A 27,129-nucleotide genomic window follows, 5' to 3' on the forward strand; every position below is an offset into this window, starting at 1 on the left:
GACCCACACGACACGTGACCCACACATCACGTGACCCACACCACACGTGACCAACACCCCACGTGACCCCCACCTTGGTGTGAGACTTGAGGAAGGGGAACCCCACGCTGCACTGCAGCAAATTCCCCTCCAGCACCTCACAGCTCAGCGCCTTCTCCTCCTCCTGCACACAAAGACAGAGGTCCCCCGTGTAGCCTCAACGGACTGTAGGGGCAAGTGTGGTTCGCGAGTAGCACCTGTGAAGGCCGGCACGGCACACAGGGGGAGTGGGTGGTCGACACCACGCCCGGCCGCCTTTGTCTCCCCAGTGGCGATGTTTACTGCACACTGCACCGTGGTACTCATTTGAGGCCGAGCCGACCTAGGGAAGGCCCCCGACCGGTTCAGATAATCGTCACCGCTGTTGGCCATCAACGGGAATCGAACTCGGGTCGCCGGGCTGCGTAGCGCCGACCGCTGTGCCACCGCTCCCCACACACTCCCCTCACACTCCCTCACACTCCCTCACACTCCCTCACACTCCCTCACACTCCCACACACTCCCCCACACTCCCTCACACTCCCACACACTCCCACACACTCCCTCACACTCCCCACAAACTCCCTCACACTCCCACACACTCCCTCACACTCCCACACACTCCCTCACACTCCCCACACACTCCCTCACACTCCCTCACACTCCCTCACACTCCCACACGCTCCCCACACACTCCCTCACACTCCCCACACACTCCCTCACACTCCCACACACTCCCTCACACTCCCACACACTCCCTCACACTCCCACACACTCCCTCACACTCCCCACACACTCCCTCACACTCCCACACACTCCCTCACACTCCCACACGCTCCCCACACACTCCCACACGCTCTCTACACACTCCCTCACACTCCCCACACACTCCCTCACACTCCCACACACTCCCTCACACTCCCCCACACTCCCTCACACTCCCCCACACTCCCTCACACTCCCCCACACTCCCTCACACTCCCCCACACTCCCTCACACTCCCCCACACTCCCACACACTCCCTCACACTCCCCCACACTCCCACACACTCCCTCACACTCCCACACACTCCCTCACACTCCCCACACTCCCTCACACTCCCTCACACTCCCACACACTCCCTCACACTCCCTCACACTCCCCTCACACTCCCTCACACTCCCCACACACTCCCTCACACTCCCTCACACTCCCTCACACTCCCCCACACTCCCTCACACTCCCCCACACTCCCCCACACTCCCTCACACTCCCACACACTCCCTCACACTCCCTCACACTCCCCACACACTCCCTCACACTCCCTCACACTCCCACACACTCCCTCACACTCCCTCACACTCCCTCACACTCCCTCACACTCCCCTCACACTCCCTCACACTCCCCACACACTTCCCCTCACACGTCGCGACGTGGCACCTGTCGCTCAGTGACCGCGACATCAATTTTTCCCGAACAAAAAAATCATCCAGCAGTGGGTAGAGCACGGCCGAAGACGGCGGCGGCGGCGACGGCGAGGAGGAGGAGGAGGACGATGAGGTGGAGGACGAGGAGGTGGCGGTGCGGGGCTCACCGTGTCCCAGGCGTTGACGAGGAAGAGGCGCGGGTGGAAGTGGAGGTGCAGCGTGGGGTCGAAGGCGTCCTCCCCCGCGTTGGCCAGGCTCAGGTTGACGCGCAGGGAGCGCACCTCGCCCACCACCAGGTAGGGGCGGTCAGACAGCGGCCTGCGGACACGCACACACACACACGTACACACACACATGCACGCGCACACACGCAGACACGCACACACAGACACACGCAGACACGCACACACAGACATGCACACACAGACACGCACGCACAGACACACGCAGACACGTACACACAGACACGCACACACAGACACGCACACACAGACACGCACGCACACACACACGCAGACACGCACACACAGACACACGCAGACACGCACACACAGACACGCACACACAGACACGCACGCACACACGCACACACGCACGCACACACACACGCAGACACGCACAGACACACGCACACAGACACACGCACGCAGACATATGCACACAGACGCACGCACGCACACACGCGCACGCACGCACGCAGACACAAAGACCCCCGTATAGCCTTAACAGACTGTTGGGGCAAGTGCTGTAAGCGAGCACCTATGAAGGCCGGAACGGTACATGATGGGGTGGGTGGCCAGCACCACGCCCGACCGCCTTTGTCTCCCCAGTGGCGATGTTTACACACCACATCAGGTACTCATTTGAGGCTGAGCCGACCTAGGGGAGGCCCAAGACCGGTTCAGATAATCGTCACTGGTGTTGGCCGTGAGCAGGAATGTAACCCGGGTCGCCGGGTTCATAGCGCAGCGCGCTAACCGCTACTACCCTACCGCTCCCCACACACGTACACACACACGCACACACATGGCCCGCCACCACTGCCGTCGTCATCATCATTGACGTCATCATCGCCCTCACCATCATCACCGTCATCATCCCCCTCACCATTATCACCGTCATCATCGTCATCACCGTCATCATCATCATCACTGTCGTCGCCGCAGTTGTCGCCATCCTCATCATCGTCATTGTCATCATCGCCCTCGTCATCATCCTCATCATGTGGACGACCATAGCGGCGCGTGCCGCAAACACGGATTATGACTCAACCCCCCCTCGTCACGGCGGCGGCGGCCCCCGGCGCGGCTGTCGCCACCGGCGTCGTGAAACGTGGCTGTCGTGGCGAGAGGGCGGCGGTGGTGCGCTGTGTGGCGCACGCACCTGGGCAGCACCAGGGTCCCGTTCACTCGGAGGTCAGCCGGGCACACGTCGGTGTGGCAGTTCCTCTCAAACTTTGTCTACACACACAGACGCACACAGAAACACGCACACACACAGACACACGCACACACACACACAGACACACGCACACACACACACATGTATGCACGACAACAACAATAACCGCCATTCCCCACATAGTGGCAGTGACGTCACCACGGCGCTCGTTCTAGGCCAGGTGCACTCCGAGGCCAAGTGTTGAAGGCTCGCTGACAGGTCACGGGACAGACCCAGGTGCCGTGGGTTGACGGAGATAACTGGCAGATGCACCAGCTGTGCCCCCTCCGGGGCTAACGTGCTGCCCTGTATCTGCCCGGCGCTCCGCTCGTTGTTGTGAGCGTCGCTCCTCTGCCCTCTGCTGTTGCTGGATGGCGACTGCCTCCAACTGCCCAGCAGCAGCGTCCTTCACGAGCCTCCTCCTCCACAGAGGCCGATCTTGACACCGCTGGTACCACTCAGCTCCACATCCTCCCGCACCGCATTAGTCCAAAGCTTGTGGAATCTGGGATTTGGAAATGTGGGTTTTGGGAATCTAATTTTCGAGAGACTCGTATGTTGGGAAATAGGGATTTTTAGATTGAGGAATTTGAGTTTTGACCATCTGGGATTTGAGAATCTATGATTTTGAGAAGTTAGTCTTTCAGATTCTGGGATTTGAGAATCTGGGATTTGGAATCTGGGCTCCGAGACGACAGGGATTAGCGATTCGTGAATGTTGTGGTTTCCTCACCGCACTTCTCGCCGAATCCCTGTGTCGCTCCCTCCATCTGATGACAGGTCGCAGCGCGGGGAGGTCATCGTCATCATCGTCACCACCACCACCGCCATCGCCGGCACCGTCGCTGCCGGTGTTGTTGCCACCCCCGGGGGAGTCGCTCCTCCTCCTCCGGCTGGCGCCCCTCGGCTCGTCTTCCGCCGTTTCCCCGTGCGCCAGCGAGTAGCGGACTTCGAACACCAAGGGCGCAACTACATCGTTCACCTTCCCCTGTGAGACGTGTGGGGATGGGAGAGAGCATGGGGGTGGTGGAGGGGAAGCCGGGGAGGTCAGGGGTCAGAGAGACGCCGATGACAACGCTGAGTCCGACTCGGGGGTTCTGCTGCCCGACCGCGATGAGGAGGCCGGGATCTCCGCTGTGCGGCGAGCGGATGGTCCTGGCAGGCAGTTAGTTGGTGGGTGGGCAACTCTGTCGGGCGCGTGGTAGCTGGCTTAGTCAAGGGGTGGCAGGTTGGCAGGGAGGCATCTGGGTAGGTGAAGGAGTAAGTATGAATGTGTCGTAACCCTCCACCACCCGACGCAGCCAGCGAGGTTTGTCACGTAAACAGCAGGCGCCAGTGAGTTTACTACTTCAGCCCAGCGGTGTGTTGGAGAGTAAATCCACAACAATTATAATTTGAATACGACGGGTGGTGGAGGTTTACGACACATTTATACTTACGCGATCTCACCCAAAAACCTTCATTATGAATAATATAGGTCGCGGAAACCTGCTCCGTGTTAAAGAGGTGAGGGAGTAGTTTGTCGTGTGGGTGGCGAGGTGGGTGGAGAGGTGAGTTGCCACAGTAGGGGGCAAAGGCACCCGGGTGACATCGCCGCCACTTAGTGGCGAATGGCGGTTGTTGTTGCTGTTGTTGTTGTGGTGGTGAGGCAAGCAGCAGCAGCAGGAAGCTGCTCGCTCGGTGAGTCACTCGCCTTCACGTAGGCCACGTGCTGCAGGCAGCGCTGCTCGTGGATGGCGAGGCGCACCGAGCCTGGCACGGAGCTCGCTCCCTCGGCGCTCTCCAGCGAGAGCCGCACGGGGAGCCCCGAGTGCTGCTTCACCGAGTCTGCGATCAGCTCGTACCGCATGTCTAAACAACAACAACAACAACATCATCAACAACAACAACAACATCAACGGTGGAACTCTAGAGGGCACGATAGACTCTTGCTTTCACGCTCCGGAGTGAACGCGTGGGATGACGAGTGGGTGAGTGAGATGGTGAGTGGGTGAGTGAGATGGTGAGTGGGTGAGTGAAATGGTGAGTGGGATGACGAGTAGGTGAGTGAGGTGGTGAGTGGGTGAGTGAGAGGGTGAGTGAGATGGTGAGTGGGTGAGTGAGATGGTGAGTGGGCGAGTGAGATGACGAGTGGGTGAGTGAGATGGTGAGTGGGCGAGTGAGGTGGTGAGTGGGTGAGTGAGATGATGAGTGGGTGAGTGAGATGGTGAGTGGGTGAGTGAGATGGTGAGTGGGCGAGTGAGATGACGAGTGGGTGAGTGAGATGGTGAGTGGGCGAGTGAGGTGGTGAGTGGGTGAGTGAGATGATGAGTGGGTGAGTGAGATGGTGAGTGGGTGAGTGAGATGGTGAGTGGGTGAGTGAGATTACGAGTGGGTGAGTGTCGTGGTGAGCATCGTGGTGAGTGTCGTGTGGTGAGTATCGTGGCGAGGGTCGTGGTGAGCATCGTGGTGAGTGTCGTGGTGAGTGTCGTGGTGGTGAGTATTGTGGCGAGGGTCGTGGTGAGCGTCGTGGTGATTGTCGTGGTGAGGGTCGTGACGAGGGTCGTGACGAGGGTCGTGGTGGTGAGGGTTGTGGTGAGTGTCGTGGTGAGTGTCGTGGTGAGTGTCGTGGTGAGGGTCGTGACGAGGGTCGTGACGAGGGTCGTGGTGGTGAGGGTTGTGGTGAGTGTCGTGGTGAGTGTCGTGGTGATTGTCGTTGTGAGGGTCGTGACGAGGGTCGTGGTGGTGAGTGTCGTGGTGAGTGTCGTGGTGAGTGCCGTGGTGAGGGCTGCGTCTGAGGTGGCCCTTGCCGAGGCTGTGAGCGAGGCCGGGCCCCGAGTAGGAGAAGCAGACGGAGGCCGGGAAGCAGTGGGACCCACGGCCCCCACTGCCGCACCCTGGGCCCGTCACGTTGATCCCTCGCGGCAGCACCACGGAGGCCGAGACGTCCACCACGGGACGAGCCCTGGGGAAGACACGAGGTGGACACGGGGTGGACACGGGATGGACACGAGGTGGACACGGTGTGGACACGAGGTGGACACGAGGTGGACACGAGGTGGACACGAGGTGGACACGGGGGGGACACGGCGGGGGACATGGGGGGGTGGACACGGTGGGGAGAGACACGATCACAGGTTGTTCAGGTTTTGTCAGGGTCATACAAGGCCAGTCCAGGGTCAATATATTGTATGTGTGTTGGGTCTGGTCAAGGTGCCAGGTCATGGGGAGAGTCAAGGCAAGGCTATTTACCTGATCAGCACGGCTGCATTTGAACCATAGGCTCCGACCGTGAGGTCTGCAGAGACAACGGTATTTTTAGAAACAGCTGTGACGGCGTCAAAATAGAGCCACCCACGAAAATCGCCAGCACACGCTCATCATCATCAACAACAACAACCATTCGCCACTAAGTGGCGGTGATGTCACCACAGCGCTTGTGCCAGGCCATGTGCACTTTAAGGCCACGTGTAGTGTCGAACGCCTGCTGGAAGGAGGTCACGGGACAGACCCAGGTGCCATGGGTTGACTGACTGAGATGACTAGCTGATGCACCACCTGTGCCCCCCCTACTATGCCAACTTGCTGTGTTTTAGACACCTACCGCTCCACTCAGTGTTGTGAGCGTCGCTCCTCTGACCTCCGTTGTTGTTGGAGGGCGACTGCCTCCAACTGCCCAGTAGCGTCATTCATGAGCCTCCTCCCCAGAGGCCGATCTTGACACCGCTGGTACCAGTCATTGGCAAGTCCACTCAGCTCCATGTCCTCTTGTATCACATCACTCCATCTCCTCTCTAACCCATACAACGCCCATTTAGCCATCTCTATCCGGTCGAACAAAAGCTATTTAGGCATGCGGTGGCTGAGCAGCCTTGCCTGCCAGAGGAGCTCACTGATGGGACTTTGCCCAGATCTTTCAGTAATTTGTGAGCTCCTCACACAATCCAGCCTGATTTATCCCAAGATGGATCGTAAGCAGGCCAGCCTAAATGTTCTAATCAGCGAAGATGTTTCATTAGGGGGGTCCACTTTTTGCAAGCATAGAGAAGGGAGTGCATGACCATGGCCGAGAAGACCCAAAGGTTCATCCGGAGCAACAAACCGGGTAGCTTCAATGCAGCATTACACTACCGATGAAAAGATAATGCTGCTTGCCTGATTCGGAGTGAGACTTCTATTGTCAAACCGGAGCTGGCTATAAGCACGCAGCCCAGGTATGGAAAACTCTCCACTCTCTCCACTCTCTCCAGAACTGCCCCATCACCAAAGGGGATTGTGGGGATGGAGTGTTTGATGGCACAACATATCCACGCAGGGGCTTAGTTTTGGTGGGGCTGATGGTAAGGTCCAGATCATCAGCATGCATAACATGGTTGACCAATAGGAAGCCATCCCTTAACCGCACCCAGGCATCGATCAGCCTCCCATTGTATCTGTACCAGATGGAGATTCCTCCAGTACAGCCATAGAGGGCTTCACAAACTACGTGGTCGAAAAAGATGTTAAATAATGTGGGAGCCAGAGGACATTCCTGTCGCACCCCAAGGTGAACAGGGAATGGCTCCGACTCCTGGCCATGCAGTTTTACCCGGGACTGCCCACCATCTTGAAGAGCCTGAATGATTGTGAGCAGAGACTCTGAAAGTACAATGAAAACAAACCAGAGCCCAGGCCTACTGATGGTATCATAGGCCTTGACCAAGTCAATAAAGCAAAGATGTAGGTGTTGTTGGAATTCCCCACACCTCTGCTGTAGCAAACGGACAGAAAATATGGCATCTATGCAGGACCACCCTGGCATGAATCCATATTGGGGCTCCGCAAGCCTCTCCTCAGTGTGCCTAGCAAGGCGATGTTGAATAATCCTTGCCAGGACCTTTCCCGGCACACTGAGGAGTGAGAACCCCTACAGTTGTTACAGTCTGTGCGGTCCCCCTTTTTAGAGAGGGGGACCACCAGGGCATCCTTCCAATCCCATGGAACCCGTCCAGTGGTCCAGACTGTTGTTATGATGTCATACAGTGCAGTCTGCGCACCAACGCCACACTCCCTCAGCATTTCGCTTTGGGAGGTCATCTCTGCCCGGTGCTTTTCCTGGTTTCAGACTCTAGATCGCCTTCTGTACTTCCTCAACAGATGTCACTTCAGCCAGCCACTCCAGGGGGTGACTACTTCTTCCAATATTTGAGGCACTGCAGCCTCAGCAGGGTCATCCCCACTTTGCCACATGATGTTTTCTATGCTGAGAGGTTTCTCTCCCCCAAGACTTCACATAAATGCTCAGCCAATCTGCAAACCTGTTCCTGGGGGTCAGAGATCAGATCACCTTTCTTTCTCCTCATGATGGTGTGGCACTGCAAGTTACTTTTTTGATGGAGTTAAAGATTGATTTGTGATCGTGGGCTGCTGAGGCAGACTTCATCTCCTCAGCAAACCTCGACCACCACCCATCCTTACCGCGCCGCATGGCTCTCCAAGCCTCCGAGTGAAAGGTGCGGTAAGCCTCCTCATTCTCCAACGTGGGATGCTGTACACGGTGGGAGTGGGCCTGTCGCTTTTTCTCAGCCAGCTGGAACACCTCCTCCATCTGCCAGGGTATCTGGGGATTTCTGGACCATGTACCCAAAACAGCTAAAAGTGATGATGAAATTCTCGCTTGCAACTTTTACCAGCTAGTTGAGACCAGGCCACTGTGGGTTTGAATGGGATCCTGCGTGTACATCCACCACCAGAGTGGAAGAATGGCAGGCCCATCTTACAGATGACAAGGCAATATTCAGTGGGCAAACCAGCTCCACGGTAGTTCCTGGTGTCAAGGATATGGGCCCGCAACCGCTGTTCCGTTACCATATAGTCCAGCAGATGTCCGTGCTTGGATGCGGCGTGCATCCACGATGTTGAGTAGATGTGCCGATACCGGAACAGTGTGTTGGTAATTACAAGCCCATGGGCTGCACATAATTATAGCAGCCTCCTACTGTTGTTATTGAGCTGATCTGGCCCATGTCTTCCAATCACTCCAGACCAGGTGCCAGCATTATGACCAACTCGGGCATTGAAGTCACCCAACAAGATGACTCTATCCCGAGGGGCCACTTTAGCCTGCACCTGTGACAGGAGGTCATAGAAGGCATCTGACTCATCGGCCTTGCCTGCATCCCCCCATTGATGTGCATCTTCGGTGGGGGCATAAATAACCACCACTCCTCGCCTTCGGTTGATGGGAATGCGAGCCCATAGTAACCTGGGGCACACACAGGCACGAGCACCCGCACACACAGACACACACACAGACACGCACACACACACATACGTACAGACACACACACGCACACACACAGACACACACAGACACAGCACCCGCACACACACACACACACACAGGCACACACAGGCACACACAGGCACACACAGGCACGAGCACCCGCACACAGCGTCACCTGCGAAGCCGTTGTCATCCAGGTCGAGTCCACCTGCCAGCGACTGGCCGAACATCCGCAGGGAGGGGTGGATGCCTCGACCGCTGATCCTCTGTTGTGGCGATGCAGGACAACCAGAGACACGACGGGGCACAGGGCGGGAGATGGAGCCGTGTGGTGGTGGTGGCGGTGGAGGTGGTGGTGGTGGCGGTGCGTAATTGCGTACGTACGCGTGTGTGTGCGTGCGTGTGCGTGGGGAGCGGTAGTGTAGTGGTTAGCGCGCTGCGCTACGAACCCGGCGACCCGGGTTCGATTCCCGCTCACGGCCAACACCGGTGACGATTATTTGAACCGGTCCTGGGCCTCCCCTAGGTCGACTCAGCCTCAAATGAGTAACTGGTGTGGTGTGTAAACATTGTCACTGGGGAGACAAAGGCGGCCAGGCGTGGTGTTGACCACCCACCCCCTCGTGTGGCACAGTGCCGGCCTTCATCATCGGTGCTGATCGCTAACAGCACTTGCCCCTACAGTCCGTTGAGGCTACACGGGGGATCTTTGTCTTCTGTACCTGTGAGTACTTGGCGGCGATGCCGTGCGCGCTCCCGTGGTACACGTACACCGCCCCGCCGTTCTCATCCTCGTAAGGCGCTCCGATCGCAAACTCTACCATCCACAACAACAACAGCAACACAACAACAACAACACTTTTACAACAACGCAACACTCCTACTATTAAAAACAGCAGTGACGATTGCTATTCAGTGGCCTAAAATAAAATGTTTCGCTCCGGATGACCGCTGCAAAGTATGATCTGTGTTTTGATTTAGTGCGCCGATCTTAAAGGTGCATTGACAAATGTGATGCTCCGACTGATGCTCCTGCTGTTGTGGAGTGACTCATGCAGCCAGCTGTGGCTGCAGGGTTTGGTGGTACATGTTGTTTATGTCGTCTATTGTGAAAATTCGGTCACAGTTCCTATGATCGCTGTTACATTTGTGGGGGGAGTTTGGGTGGGGGGGGGTTGGGTGGGGGGGTTGGGTGGGGGGGTTGAGTGGGGTGGGTGGGGGGTCGTACCGGGGTAGTGGTCGTGGTCCAGGTCCCCCAGGTTCACCATCGCCTCCCCGAAGCGAGCGTTGTAGGCGTTGTCTCCCTGCAGCGGCGTGGGCATCTCCAGCATCGCACCCTGCGCACGGAGACACGGGGACATGGAGACACGGGGACACGGAGACACGGGGACACGGGGACACGGAGACACGGGGACACGGAGACACGGAGACACGGGGACACGGGGACACGGGGACACGGAGACACGGGGACACGGAGACACGGAGACACGCGGACACGGAGACACGGAGACACGGGGACACGGAGACACGGGGACACGGAGACACGGAGACACGGGGACACGGGGACATGGAGACACGGGGACACGGAGACACGGAGACACGCGGACACGGAGACACGGAGACACGGGGACACGGAGACACGGGGACACGGAGACACGGAGACACGCGGACACGGGGACATGGAGACACGGGGACACGGAGACACGGGGACACGGAGACACGGAGACACGGGGACACGGGGACACGGAGATATAGAGACACGGGGACACGGAGACACGGAGACACGGGAACACGGAGACACGGGGACACGGAGACACGGGGACAGGGAGACACGGAGACACGGGGACACGGAGACACGGGGACACGGAGACATGGAGACACGGGGACACGGGGACACGGGGACACGGAGACACGGGGACACGGGGACACAGGGACACGGGGACACGGGGACACAGAGACACGGGGACACGGAGACACGGGGACACGGGGACAGGGAGACACGGGGACACGGAGACACGGAGACACGGGGACACGGAGACACGGGGACACGGGGACAGGGAGACACGGAGACACGGGGACACGGGGACACGGAGACACGGGGACAGGGAGACACGGAGACACGGGGACACGGAGACACGGAGACACGGGGACACGGAGACACGGGGACAGGGAGACACGGAGACAAGGGGACACGGAGACACGGGGACACGGGGACACGGGGACACGTGGACACGGAGACACGGAGACACGGGGACACGGAGACACGGGGACAGGGAGACACGGAGACAAGGGGACACGGAGACACGGGGACACGGGGACACGTGGACACGGAGATATAGAGACACGGGGACACGGAGACACGGAGACACGGGGACACGGAGACACGGGGACACGGAGACACGGGGACAGGGAGACACGGAGACACGGGGACACGGAGACACGGGGACACGGAGACACGGAGACATGGGGACACGGGGACACGGGGACACGGAGACACGGGGACACGGGGACACAGGGACACGGGGACACGGGGACACAGAGACACGGGGACACGGAGACACGGGGACACGGGGACAAGGAGACACGGGGACACGGAGACACGGGGACACGGAGACACGGAGACACGGGGACACGGGAACACGGGGACACGGAGACACGGGGACACGGAGATATAGAGACACGGGGACACGGAGACACGGAGACACGGGGACACGGAGACACGGGGACACGGAGACACGGGGACAGGGAGACACGGAGACACGGGGACACGGAGACACGGGGACACGGAGACACGGAGACATGGAGACACGGGGACACGGGGACACGGGGACACGGAGACACGGGGACACGGGGACACAGGGACACGGGGACACGGGGACACAGAGACACGGGGACACGGAGACACGGGGACACGGGGACAGGGAGACACGGGGACACGGAGACACGGGGACACGGAAACACGGGGACACGGGGACAGGGAGACACGGAGACACGGGGACACGGGGACACGGAGACACGGGGACACGGGGACAGGGAGACACGGAGACACGGGGACACGGAGACACGGAGACACGGGGACACGGAGACACGGGGACAAGCAGACACGGAGACAAGGGGACACGGAGACACGGGGACACGGGGACACGGGGACACGTGGACACGGAGACACGGAGACACGGGGACACGGAGACACGGGGACAGGGAGACACGGAGACAAGGGGACACGGAGACACGGGGACACGGGGACACGGGGACACGTGGACACGGAGACACGGAGACACGGGGACACGTGGACACGGAGACACGGAGACACGGAGACACGGGGACACGTGGACACGGAGACACGGAGACACGGGGACACGTGGACACGGAGACACGGAGACACGGGGACACGGGGACACGGGGACACGGAGACACGGGGACACGGAGACACGGGGACACGGGGACACGGGGACACGGAGACACGGAGACACGGGGACACGGGGACACGGAGACACGGGGACACGGAGACACGGGGACACGGGGACACGGGGACACGGGGACACGGAGACACGGGGACACGTGGACACGGAGACACGGAGACACGGAGACACGGGGACACGGAGACACGGAGACACGGGGACACGGGGACACGGAGACACGGAGACACGGAGACACGGGGACACGGGGACACGGGGACACGGGGACACGGAGACACGGGGACACGGAGACACGGGGACACGGGGACACGGGGACACGGAGACACGGAGACACGGGGACACGGGGACACGGAGACACGGGGACACGGAGACACGGAGACACGGAGACACGGGGACACGGAGACACGGGGACACGGAGACACGGGGACACGGGGACACGGAGACACGGAGACACGGGGACACGGTGACACGGAGACACGGAGACACGGAGACACGGGGACACGGAGACACGGAGACACGGAGACACGGTGACACGGAGACACGGAGACACGGGGACACGGGGACACGGAGACACGGAGACACGGTGACACGGGGACACGGGGACACGGAGACACGGGGACACGGAGACACGGGGACACGGAGACACGGAGACACGGAGACACGGAGACACGGTGACACGGAGACACGGGGACACGGAGACACGGGGACACGGAGACACGGAGACACGGAGACACGGGGACACGGAGACACGGAGACACGGGGACACGGAGACACGGAGACACGGGGACACGGAGACACGGAGACACGGAGACACGGGGACACGGGGACACGGTGACACGGAGACACGGGGACACGGAGACACGGGGACACGGAGACACGGGGACACGGAGACACGGAGACACGGAGACACGGAGACACGGAGACACGGGGACACGGGGATATAGAGACACGGGGACACGGGGACACGGGGACACGGAGACACGGAGACACGGGGACACGGAGACACGGGGACACGGAGACACGGAGACACGGGGACACGGTGACACGGAGACACGGGGACACGGAGACACGGGGACACGGGGACACGGTGACACGGAGACACGGGGACACGGTGACACGGGGACACGGGGACACGGAGACACGGGGACACGGGGACACGGTGACACGGAGACACGGGGACACGGAGACACGGGGACACGGAGACACGGAGACACGGAGACACGGAGACACGGAGACACGGGGACACGGGGACACGGGGACACGGGGATATAGAGACACGGGGACACGGGGACACGGAGACACGGAGACACGGGGACACGGAGACACGGGGACACGGAGACACGGGGACACGGAGACACGGAGACACGGGGACATGGAGACACGGAGACACGGTGACACGGAGACACGGGGACACGGGGACACGGGGATATAGAGACACGGGGACACGGGGACACGGAGACACGGGGACACGGAGACACGGAGACACGGGGACACGGAGACACGGGGACACGGAGACACGGAGACACGGGGACATGGAGACATGGAGACACGGGGACACGGAGACACGGGGACACGGGGACACGGAGACACGGAGACAAGGGGACACGGAGACACGGGGACACGGAGACACGGAGACACGGAGACACGGAGACACGGGGACACGGGGACACGGAGACACGGGGACACGGGGACACGGGGACACGGAGACACGGGGACACGGGGACACGGGGACACGGAGACACGGGGACACGGAGACACGGGGACACGGAGACACGGGGACACGGAGACACGCGGACACGGGGACACGGGGACACGGGGACACGGGGACACGGGGACACGGAGACACGGGGACACGGAGACACGGGGACACGGGGACACGGGGACACGGAGACACGGGGACACGGGGACACGGAGACACGGGGACACGGAGACACGGGGACACGGGGACACGGGGACACGGAGACACGGGGACACGGGGACACGGTGACACGGAGACACGGGGACACGGGGACACGGGGACACGGGGACACGGGGACACGGGGACACGGGGACACGGGGACACGGTGACACGGAGACACGGGGACACGGGGACACGGAGACACGGGGACACGGGGACACGGGGACACGGGGACACGGGGACACGGGGACACGGAGACACGGGGACACGGGGACACGGAGACACGGGGACACGGAGACACGGGGACACGGGGACACGGAGACACGGAGACACGGGGATATAGAGACACGGGGATATAGAGACACGGGGATACGGAGACACGGGGATATAGAGACACGGGGACACGGGGACACGGAGACACGGAGACACGGGGATATAGAGACACGGGGATACGGAGACACGGGGATATAGAGACACGGGGACACGGGGACACGGAGACACGGAGACACGGGGATATAGAGACACGGGGACACGGGGACACGGAGACACGGGGATATAGAGACACGGGGACACGGAGACACGGAGACACGGGGATATAGAGACACGGGGACACGGGGACACGGAGACACGGGGACACGGAGACACGGGGACACGGAGACACGGAGACACGGGGATATAGAGACACGGGGATATAGAGACACGGGGACACGGAGACACGGAGACACGGGGATATAGAGACACGGGGACACGGGGACACGGAGACACGGGGACACGGAGACACGGGGACACGGAGACACGGGGATATAGAGACACGGGGACACGTGGACACGGAGACACGGGGACACGGAGACACGGGGATATAGAGACACGGGGATATAGAGACACGGGGACACGGGGACACGGAGACACGGAGACATGGAGACACGGGGACACGGAGACACGGAGACACGGGGATATAGAGACACGGGGACACGTGGACACGGGGACACGGGGACACGGAGACACGGGGATATAGAGACACGGGGACACGGAGACACGGAGACACGGAGACACGGAGACACGGAGACACGGAGACATGGAGACACGGGGACACGGAGACACGGAGACACGGAGACATGGAGACACGGGGACACGGAGACACGGAGACACGGAGACACGGAGACACGGAGACACGGAGACACGGGGACACGGAGACACGGAGACACGGAGACATGGAGACACGGGGACACGGAGACACGGGGACACGGAGACACGGGGATATAGAGACACGGGGACACGGAGACACGGAGACACGGAGACATGGAGACACGGGGATATAGAGACACGGGGACACGGAGACACGGAGACACGGAGACATGGAGACACGGGGACACGGAGACACGGGGACACGGAGACATGGAGACACGGGGATATAGAGACACGGGGACACGGAGACACGGGGACACGGAGACACGGGGACACGGAGACACGGGGACACGGGGACACGGAGACACGGGCATATAGAGACACGGGGACACGGGGACACGGAGACACGGGGACACGGAGACATGGAGACACGGGGACACGGAGACACGGAGACACGGGGATATAGAGACACGGGGATATAGAGACACGGGGACACGGGGACACGGAGACACGGGGACACGGAGACACGGGGATATAGAGACACGGGGATATAGAGACACGGGGACACGGGGACACGGAGACACGGGGATATAGAGACACGGGGATATAGAGACACGGGGACACGGGGACACGGAGACACGGGGATATAGAGACACGGGGATATAGAGACACGGGGACACGGAGACACGGAGACACGGAGACATGGAGACACGGAGACACGGAGACACGGGGATATAGAGACACGGGGATATAGAGACACGGGGACACGGAGACACGGAGACACGGAGACATGGAGACACGGGGACACGGAGACACGGAGACACGGAGACACGGAGACACGGGGATATAGAGACACGGGGATATAGAGACACGGGGACACGGAGACACGGGGATATAGAGACACGGGGATATAGAGACACGGGGACACGGGGACACGGAGACACGGGGACACGGAGACACGGAGACACGGAGACACGGAGACACGGGGATATAGAGACACGGGGATATAGAGACACGGGGACACGGGGACACGGAGACACGGGGATATAGAGACACGGGGATATAGAGACACGGGGACACGGAGACACGGAGACACGGGGACACGGAGACACGGGGACATGGAGACATGGAGACACGGGGACATGGAGACACGGGGACACGGGGACACGGGGATATAGAGACACGGGGACACGGGGATATAGAGACACGGGGACACGGGGACACGGAGACACGGGGACACGGGGACATGGAGACACGGGGATATAGAGACACGGGGACACGGGGACATGGAGACACGGGGATATAGAGACGACACTTCGAGCCGCGGTGTGTGATGTGAGTTGTGGGGGCTCCGGCGCACCCCCCCGCGGCTGAGGAAGAGGAAGACGCGGCCCTCGTCGCGCACGTCGCTGTGGAAGGGCGCCCCCACCAGGAGGTCCGAGAGGGAGTCGCCGTTCACGTCGCCCACGCAGAGCGACGCGCCAAAGTACGAGCCCAGCTGCAGCGGCAGTAGCAGCATCATCATCAGCAGTAGCATCATCATCAGCAGCAGCAGTAGCATCATCATCAGCAGTAGCATCATCATCAGCAGCAGCAGTAGCATCATAATCAGCAGTAGCATCATCATCAGCAGTAGCATCATCATCAGCAGTAGTATCATCATCAGCAGTAGTATCATCATCAGCAGTAGCATCATCATCATCATCATCAGCAGTGGCATCATCATCAGCAGTAGTATCATCATCAGCAGTAGTATCATTATCAGCAGTAGCATCATCATCAGCAGTAGCATCATCATCATCAGCAGTAGTATCATCATCAGCAGTAGCATCATCATCATCAGCAGTAGTATCATCATCAGCAGTAGCATCATCAGCAGTAGCATCATCAGCAGTAGCATCATCAGCAGTAGCATCATCATCAGCAGTAGTATCATCATCAGCAGTAGTATCATCATCAGCAGTAGCATCATCATCATCAGCAGTAGTATCATCATCAGCAGTAGCATCATCATCAGCAGTAGCATCATCAGCAGTAGCATCATCAGCAGTAGCATCATCATCAGCAGTAGTATCATCATCAGCAGTAGTATCATCATCAGCAGCAGTAGCATCATCATCAGCAGTAGCATCTTCATCAGCAGTAGCATCATCATCAGCAGTAGCATCTTCATCAGCAGTAGCATCATCATCAGCAGTAGCATCATCATCAGCAGTAGCATCTTCATCAGCAGTAGCATCATCATCAGCAGTAGCATCATCACCACAACCACCACCACGGCCACCACAACCACCACCACCCCCATGGCCACCACCACCACCACCACCACGGCCACCACCCCCACGGCCACCACTACCAACCACCACAACCACCACCACCCCCACGGCCACCACTCCTACGGCCACCACCACCACCACCCCCACGCAAGTCCAAGGACGTTGAGCCGTCCACGGGGGAAGCGTGGACAAGGGGGGGGGGGGGCAGCAGGAGGATGTGTTTTTCGTTTTGGCTGTTTCCTCTCCCCCCTCATCCCCCACCGCCACCTCCTCCTTCCTTCGACTGTTGAACTCACAATGGCATCCGTCTCCCCGGGTTGCCGAGCCACTGTGCTCAGCCACCACCACCACAATTCGGGTCATAACAACTCACCCGTCCACTCACACACCCACTCACTCACTCACCCACTCACTCACTCAGTCACCCACCCGTCCACTCACACACCCACTCACTCACGCATCCATCCACCCACTCACTCACTCACCCACTCACCCATCCATCCATCGACATACCCACCCATCCACTCACTTACCCACCCACTCACACACCCACCAACTCACCCACGCATGCACCCACCAACTCACTCACCGATCCACCCACTCACCCACTCACCAATCCATCCACTCACCCACTCACTTACTCATCCACCCACCCGCACATCCACTCACTCATGCACCCACCCACTCACCTACCCATCCATCCACCCACGCATGAACCCACCCACTTACCCACCCACTCACTCAATCAGCTACCAACCCACCCACTGATCCACCAACTCACCCACCAACTCACCCTTCCACCCACCAACTCACCCACCCACTAACCCACTCCACGCACCCACCGCGTGTTTACTTGGAGTTATTGAGCCGCAGTCAGAGACAGGAGAGAGTCTCTGACCGTCGCTCGTGAGCTCGTGGATGAGATGGAGCAGGTTGACGACAGTGATGACGCCGATGACAATGGAGACCACGAGGAGGAGGAGGCGTTCTAATTGTTGTGAGCGATGCGCGAGGGTTGCGAACCTTCTTTCCCGACGCCTCGAAGAACGGAATCAACTTGCCATTGTCGACCTTGAACAGGAACACCTGGGAGACACACACAGAGAGAGAGACGAGCTCACCCCACGGACACCGGCCAGAGACCACGACAGACAGACAGACAAAGCGGTGGATCTCTACGGGGGTCTCGAGGGGACCCGGGGCTTTCAGAAACCAAATAAACAATAAGAGCTGCAATGTGGACTGCGGTGAATAGCGAGACGGTGGCGGTCATTCCTGCTTTGTGTTTTGGCTTTACGTTGCCACAGAACCCGAGCCCGGCGCGATATACACAGACAAACATTGGCGGGGTGAGGGGGGGCGGGGGTAGGAGGAGGAGGGGAGGGGGTAGGACGAGGAGCCGTTTCCTGACGAGTCGCGTGCGGCCTCGGGACACGCGGGTTGCCGAACCCCAACATGGCGAGCCCCCCTGCCCCCCTTCCCCCCTTCCCCCCCTGGACCCCCGCCCCCCCCCCCGGCTTCACCTTGCCCCCCCCCCTCACATTGCCCCCCCCCCTCACCTTGCCCCCCCCCGGCCTCACCTTGCCCCCCCCCCTCACCTTGCCCCCCCCCACCCTCACCTTGCCCCCCCCCTCACCTTGCCCACACTCGAGTGCTGCGGCGCTCCCCCCGCGATCTCCGTGCTGCCCGGGGTCACAAAGTTCCCCGTCTCCACGGAGTAACCTGCGGCACACACCTCGTCATCACCATCACCACCTCGTCATCACCTCGTCACCACCTCGTCACCACCTCGTCATCACTCGTCATCACCTCGCCATCACCTCGTCATCACTCGTCATCACCTCGTCATCACCTCGTCATCACCTCGTCACCACCATCACCACCTCGTCATCACCTCGTCATCACCTCGTCACCACCTCGTCATCACTCGTCATCACCTCGTCATCACCTCGTCATCACCTCGTCACCACCATCACCACCTCGTCATCACCTCGTCATCACCATCACCTCGTCATCACCTCGTCATCACCGTCACTTCGTCATCACCTCGTCATCACCGTCACTTCGTCATCACCTCGTCATCACCTCGTCATCACCATCACCTCGTCATCACCGTCACCTCGTCATCACCTCGTCATCACCATCACCTCATCATCACCTCGTCATCACCGTCACTTCGTCATCACCTCGTCATCACCTCGTCATCACCGTCACCTCGTCATCACCTCGTCATCACCATCACCTCATCATCACCTCGTCATCACCGTCACTTCGTCATCACCTCGTCATCACCGTCACCTCGTCATCACCTCGTCATCACCTCGTCATCACCATCACCTCGTCATCACCTCGTCATCACCTCGTCGTCACCGTCATCACCTCGTCATCACCGTCACCTCGTCATCACCTCGTCATCACCTCGTCATCACCGTCACCTCGTCATCACCTCGTCATCACCTCGCCATCACCGTCACCTCGTCATCACCTCGTCATCACCTCGTCATCACCATCACCACCTCGTCATCACCTTATCATCACCTCGTCGTCACCGTCACCTTATCATCACCTCGTCATCACCGTCACCTCGTCATCACCTCGTCATCACCTCGTCATCACCATCACCTCGTCATCACCTCGTCATCACCTCGTCGTCACCGTCATCACCTCGTCATCACCGTCACCTCGTCATCACCTCGTCATCACCATCACCTCGTCATCACCTCGTCATCACCTCGTCATCACCTCGTCGTCACCGTCATCACCTCGTCATCACCGTCACCTCGTCATCACCTCGTCATCACCTCGTCATCACCATCACCACCTCGTCATCACCTTATCATCACCTCGTCGTCACCGTCACCTTATCATCACCTCGTCATCACCGTCACCTCGTCATCACCTCGTCATCACCTCGTCATCACCATCACCTCGTCATCACCTCGTCATCACCTCGTCGTCACCTCGTCGTCACCGTCATCACCTCGTCATCACCGTCACCTCGTCATCACCACGTCATCACCGTCACCTCGTCATCACCTCGTCATCACCTTGTCATCACGGTCATCACCTCGTCGTCACCGTCACCTCGTTACCAACGTCACCCCAGCTGCCCCCCCCCCCCACTGACCCAGGTAGCTGCCAGGCCCCACGTGCCAGGGCTCGGCGTGGTAGTGGAGGCGGTTCTCCGTGGCGTTCCACACCACCACCGTGCCCGTCCAGTAGAACGAGCCGGGGGCGCCCATCACCACCGCGTCCTGGCGGGGGGGGGGGCGGGGACACGCGGGGGGGGGCGGGGACACGCGGGGGGGGGGGCGGGGACACGCGGGGGGGGGGCGGGGACACAAGGGGGGGGGGGACAGGTGGGACGGGAGGACGCGGATGAGGGGACGTGGAGACAAGAGGCAGGGGGACATGGAGACGCAGAGACATTAACGTCGCACAGATACATGGGGAGACATACGGACACACAGACACAGGGACACACACAGACACACAGACACGGGGACAACACAGACACGGGGACAACACAGACACACACACACACACAGACACACGGACACACAGACACACACAGACACACAGACACACGGACACACAGACACACACAGACACACGGACACACAGACACACACAGACACAGGGACACACAGACACACACACACAGACACACACACACAGACACACAGACACACACCTGTGTAATGGCGGCACTCATCCCTGCCTGACACGAGCCGTGTTCCTCGCCATAGTTGCGGTGCTTGTCTGTGGGCGGATGGGGGAGGGGGGCAAGATGGGTAGGGGGGATACAAAGACGCACGCAGTGATACAAACATATAAAGGCCCCCCAGATAGCCTTAACAGACTGCTGGGACAAGTGCTGTTAGCGAGTTACGACCGATGAAGGCCGGCACGGCACACGAGAGGGTGGGTGGTCAGCACCACGCCATCCACCACTCAAATCACGAACCACAAACCAAATCACTCATCCCACCACCTACCACACCACCTACCCCACCACTCAAATCACGAACCACAAACCACATCACTCATCCCACCACCTACCACACCACCTACCCCACCACTCAAATCACGAACCACATCACTCATCCCACCACCTACCACACCACCTACCCCACCACTCAAATCACGAACCACAAACCACATCACGCATCCCACCACCTACCACACCACCTACCCCACCACTCAAATCACGAACCACATCACTCATCCCACCACCTACCACACCACCTACCCCACCACTCAAATCACGAACCAGATACCACATCACTCATCCCACCACCTACCACACCACCTACCCCACCACTCAAATCACGAACCACATCACTCATCCCACCACCTACCACACCACCTACCCCACCACTCAAATCACGAACCAGATACCACATCACTCATCCCACCACCTACCACACCACCAACCCCACCACACAAATCACCAACCACATACCACCCCACCAATGCCCCCCTGTGTAGGAGTAAGCAGACATCAGAATATTTATTTATGCCGGAGGAATCCGATGAGCTGTAAAGCTCTTTTTGCCAGACGCCCAGTCGAATAACAAATACCCGATGTTGATGTGAAGCTTTCGTGACTGCAGGAATCCCTACTCTCTGGTTCTTTCGGTGAAGTCGCCCCCCCCCCTCTTACCAATACAACCTCTTGCCACGGCAGCTCTCTCGCCTACCTCAACACGTCTTCTTGCCGTGCTCGTCCCACCTGATGAGGATCGCTCGAGCTGCGCTCGAAACGTCGCGATTCGTTTGATTTAATTTCAACAAATACCCTCCCCCCCCCCACCGCCCCCGCCCCTCCTCACTCTTGTGGCACGGCCTGAGCTGCTTGGTGCCCTGCCGGGCGGCCAGGCTGGCGGGGATGAGCAGGCACACCCCGTACGGGTAGATCGTCTTGCGGTAGTGCACGTTCTTCCAGCGGTGGGCACACACCTGGGGTGCAAGATGGGGGGGGGGTGTGTAACCACGGGTGTAACACGCACGCCTTCGCGATCAATATTGTTCTGGCCAATCGTCCGATGATGCTGGTTGATGTAATTGCCAGCGAAACGTCGGACTACTCTGATTGTGAATGTTGTGGATTCACTCTCCAAAACACCGGTGGGCTGAAGTAGTAAACTAATACTGGTAGGAACCTCCTGGTTACACCAGCCCACAGGGGATTGTTGTGTCCGTCCGTCCGTCGTGTAGGGAGGGGCTGGGTGGGGAGGGAGGGGCTGGGTGGGGAGGGAGGGGCTGGGTGGGGAGGGGAGGGTGGGGAGGGGCTGGGTGGGGAGGGTGGGGAGTGGCTGGGTGGGGAGGGTGGGGAGGGGCTGGGTGGGGGGGCTGCGTGGGGAGTGGGAGGGGTGGGGCTGGGTGGGGAGGGGCTGGTCACCCCGTGGTGCCCTTATAAAACTCAACGTTTAACCTACTCACGCCGGCTCGTGCCCGCCCTCAGTCGGCCATATTTGCGGAATACACCACGCCGCCGTTGACCCTGGCCATTGACCGAGCAACCCAACGTTCCTACCAGCTCCCTCCGCAGGAATGTGCTTGGCGCGTTGTTTACGTGACAAACCTTCCTGGCTGTGTTGGGTGGTAGAGGGGTACGACACATTTATACTTGCGCGATCTAACCCAAAACCCTTTATTATGTATATAACTACTCATTTTATTTGACCATGATAAGGCCCACTGAGCTATATAAGTTAACATTTTCAGAAGCGACCTGTCCACACAAATGGTAGCAGCTGAACGAAGTGGACATTTATAGCGGCAGCCCAGCACTCCAAACGCGGGACGTCGATTCTAAATGTGGAGGGGGAAAACCGGAGGACCCGGAGAAAAATCCACGCGACCACGGGGACAGAGAGAAAGAGACGCAAACTCCAAAAATACAGCAGCAGGCGTCAGGGTCGGGATCGAACCCACGACCTCCTGTATACCAGGTGAGGTAGTTAACATCTTCTAGGCACGTGATTATGATGAGAGAGAGACACTGCAAACTCAAAAACTACAGCAGCAGGCGTCAGGGTCGGGATCGAACCCACGACCTCCTGTATACCAGGTGAGGGAATTAACATCTCCTAGCCACCGTGATGATGATGAGAGAGAGACACTGCAAACTCAAAAAATACAGCAGCAGGCATCGTCAGGGTCGGGATCGAACCCACGACCTCCTGTATACCAGGTGAGGGAATTAACATCTCCTAGCCACCGTGATGATGATGAGAGAGAGACACTGCAAACTCAAATATACAGCAGCAGGCATCGTCAGGGTCGGGATCGAACACACCACCTCCTGTATACGAGGCGAGGTAGTTAACATCTCCGAGAACCCGGCGACCCGAATTTGATTCCCATTCACGGCAAACAGCAGTGATGATAACACTGGTCAACACACCTTTTCTGGCATAAGGTATTTCAACGGTTTTGAGGTAATTTTGGGGTGCTGATTCCAAATCCGGCATCAGTTTTTGTCTATCACATCAGGTTTTTGAGATATAAAATATTGCATTTTCAATACAAACTGCAGAAGAAAAATATTAAATAAATGTGGATATCTACATAAAATGATATTATAAACACACTATCCTAAAAATACAGCACCATATTTTATCACTAAAGCAGTCACTGACTCGCAACAACTTGCAATCATAAGCGACAGAGTTAATTTCGGGTAAAATCAATGAAAATGGGGTATGCTGATAGCATAAAATGAGATGCGATAGAGCAAATCTGAGATCAGATTTGGAATCAGCACCCTGAAATTAGTCTTAAACAGCTGCAAAAGTCCAGGCCAGAAAAAATCTTTTTTTTTTTTGACCAGTGTTATTTGAACCGGTCCTGCGTCTCCCCTAGGTCTACTCAACCTAAAATAAGTGCCTGGTGCGGTGTGTAAACATCGCCACTCGGGAGAAAAAGGCGGCCATGCGTGGTGCTGGCCACCCACCCCCTCGTGTGCAGGGCTAGTCTTCATAGGTGCTCGCTAACAGCTCTTGCTCCAAAAGTCTGTTAAGGCTATACGGGGGATCTTTGTCTTGTTGTTGTTGTGGGTGGGTGTGTTGGTATGTTGGATGAGACAGTCGCTGAGGTGGTGGATCAGTGGGTAGGTGAGTTGGCGGGTGAGTTGGTTGGTTGGTGAGTTGGTGGATCAGAGGGTGGGTGGGTGGGTGAGTGTCTGAGACGGTGGGTCGGTGAGAAAGTGATAGATTTTGTTTCATTACCAGGATTTTCCCATCGCTGCCCGGCTGTCGCTTGAGGCTCACGCCGAGCCACTGGTCCTCCAGGTCCGCTCGGCAATATTTCCCACACGTCTGGTTTTGCTGAGTCACTGGAAGAAGAAAAAAAACATTCCAAACACGTGGGCGCATTAATGTCCGTGTCAGAGAAAAAGCAGGTGCCAAGGCACCTCCGATTAACATGCTTGGCTACGTACGGTGCGAAAGAAGTTCAACACACAAACACCGCACATCCAATTAGCACGGTTGGTTACGTACGGTGCGAAAGAAGTTCAACATATAACACACTAGCTTTACTACCCGGCTTCGCCCGGGACTTGGTTTCTTGTTTTGGATTAACACACAGCCTACGCGGAGGGTGGGGGGGGGATGCGTGACGTCAGCAGGCACACCGCGTGACGCTGCCGCATGCGGGTGACATCACAGATGTGACGTCACCGCTCACTTTCCGTGCAAAATATATCCATTATTGCGCCCCCCTCCCCTCCAAAACACAAAAGTCTATTTTTAGACTGTTTTCATTGTGTACAGTCTGGAAGCTACCCACATGCAAAATTTCAAGTTTTTGTTGCATGTTGGGAAGTACGCTAAACATTTAGAACAGACACACACATTCACAAATTTCCCTTTTATATATACTAAGGCCCCTGGGGATGGATACCCTCTGCCCTCTCGATCTCTGTTCGTCGCCGTCTCGTTATGAGTCTCATGTGTTATCATAGCCACGATCATAAACCACATGTCCATCCACCCCCCTGCTCCCCCGCCATAGCAATGTGGAACTGCCACCACTGGGATGTGAACAGGATATGTGCAGTGCGTGCAGCAAAACGCCAATGTGTGACTCTACTTCAATGCTCACACGTCTATCCGCCCCCCCCGGCCTCCCACCCACTCGCCATCAACAAACCCGCACACTGACCAACATCCATCAGCGGATTGTTTTTTTTCAGCTTCGCACACTGAAAATATCGCGTGGGAGGAATGGAAAACGATTCCGACCTACAACAGAACGCCGCTCTGCGCTTAATTCATCCGCCTACTTGCTGTACTGCCCCCTTTCTCTCCTACTCGTCCCGAAGGTCAACGCCTCATTGCCCTGGAATTGGCTGTCCGGTGGTCCATCTGTGCGTGGTCCGCCAACCCCCACCTCCGAGTGGCTGGCTCACAACGGCCGGCTCCCACAATCTCTCCAAGCATCGAGACATTCCTTCTGCCCCTTCGCCGGGATTCTAACCCTCCCCGGGGAGGTCTGTGGAAGGGCTTGTTTAGGGTGTGGCACCGCCTGCTATCGCCACACATCACTCTGTCCCCCCCCACCCCCACCCCCGTCTCTATCTGTGTAATCTCCCTCCATCTATCTCTGTGATCTCACCCCGCCCCCCCCATGTCTCTCTCTCTCTCCGTGAGCATCTCTTTGCGTGAGTATCTGCGTCTGTAACTCATCACGCTGCCTATCTCAATTTGCAGCTAGGGTGAGGGTTAGAGCTCTTATAGGGTTAAGATTAGAGTTATGGGGTTATGCTGAGGGCTATAGGTTTAGGGTTATGTGGTTAGGGTTATGGGGTTAGGGCTATGGTGTTAGGGTTATGGGGTTCTGGCTATGGTGTTAGGGTTGTGGGGGTTAGGGCTATGTGGTTAGGATCAGGATTAAAGACTCAAACTTAGGGCTATGGGGTTAGGGGTTGGGGATATGGGTTTAGGGCTAGATCTATGGGGTTAAGGCTGTAGGGTTGGGGTTATGGGGCTATGGCTAGCGCTATGGGGTTATGACTATGAGGTTAAGGCTATTGAGTTAGGGTTATGGTCAAGGCTATGGGGTTAGTGCTCGAGCTATGGGGTTAGGGCTATGGATATAGGGTTAGGGCGAGGGCTATAGGGTTAGACTGAAGGCAAGGGGGTTTGGGTTATGTGGCTATGGTTAGAGCGAAGCCTATGGGGTTAGGTCTATAGGGTTAGGGCTAGGGCTATGGTTAGAGCTAGGGCTATGGGTTTAGGGCAATGGGGTTAGGGCTATGGGGTTAGGGCAATGGGGTTATGGCTATGGGGTTA

At 58.5% G+C, this 27,129-nt stretch overlaps 1 protein-coding gene across 1 annotated transcript in view; it reads right to left on the minus strand.

Annotated features, from left to right (window-relative positions):
- Positions 1-27,129, minus strand: part of LOC144736626 (integrin alpha-9-like) — a 42,003-nt gene that overhangs the window by 8,737 nt on the left and 6,137 nt on the right. The window contains exons 3-19 of the mRNA XM_078619190.1: positions 25,063-25,169; positions 22,663-22,789; positions 21,522-21,589; positions 20,955-21,081; positions 19,464-19,549; positions 18,851-18,913; positions 16,912-17,049; positions 10,339-10,447; positions 9,833-9,927; positions 9,286-9,376; positions 6,098-6,143; positions 5,656-5,810; positions 4,560-4,717; positions 3,600-3,854; positions 2,810-2,886; positions 1,594-1,744; positions 74-163 (exon numbers count right to left, since the gene is read on the minus strand). Coding sequence (XP_078475316.1) covers positions 74-163; positions 1,594-1,744; positions 2,810-2,886; positions 3,600-3,854; positions 4,560-4,717; positions 5,656-5,810; positions 6,098-6,143; positions 9,286-9,376; positions 9,833-9,927; positions 10,339-10,447; positions 16,912-17,049; positions 18,851-18,913; positions 19,464-19,549; positions 20,955-21,081; positions 21,522-21,589; positions 22,663-22,789; positions 25,063-25,169 — 1,943 coding nt within the window. The remainder of the gene's footprint in view (positions 1-73; positions 164-1,593; positions 1,745-2,809; positions 2,887-3,599; positions 3,855-4,559; positions 4,718-5,655; positions 5,811-6,097; positions 6,144-9,285; positions 9,377-9,832; positions 9,928-10,338; positions 10,448-16,911; positions 17,050-18,850; positions 18,914-19,463; positions 19,550-20,954; positions 21,082-21,521; positions 21,590-22,662; positions 22,790-25,062; positions 25,170-27,129) is intronic.

The sequence above is a fragment of the Lampetra planeri genome, chromosome 62 (genome assembly GCF_965212315.1).
Source record: "Lampetra planeri chromosome 62, kcLamPlan1.2.h2, whole genome shotgun sequence".
NCBI lineage: Eukaryota > Metazoa > Chordata > Hyperoartia > Petromyzontiformes > Petromyzontidae > Lampetra > Lampetra planeri.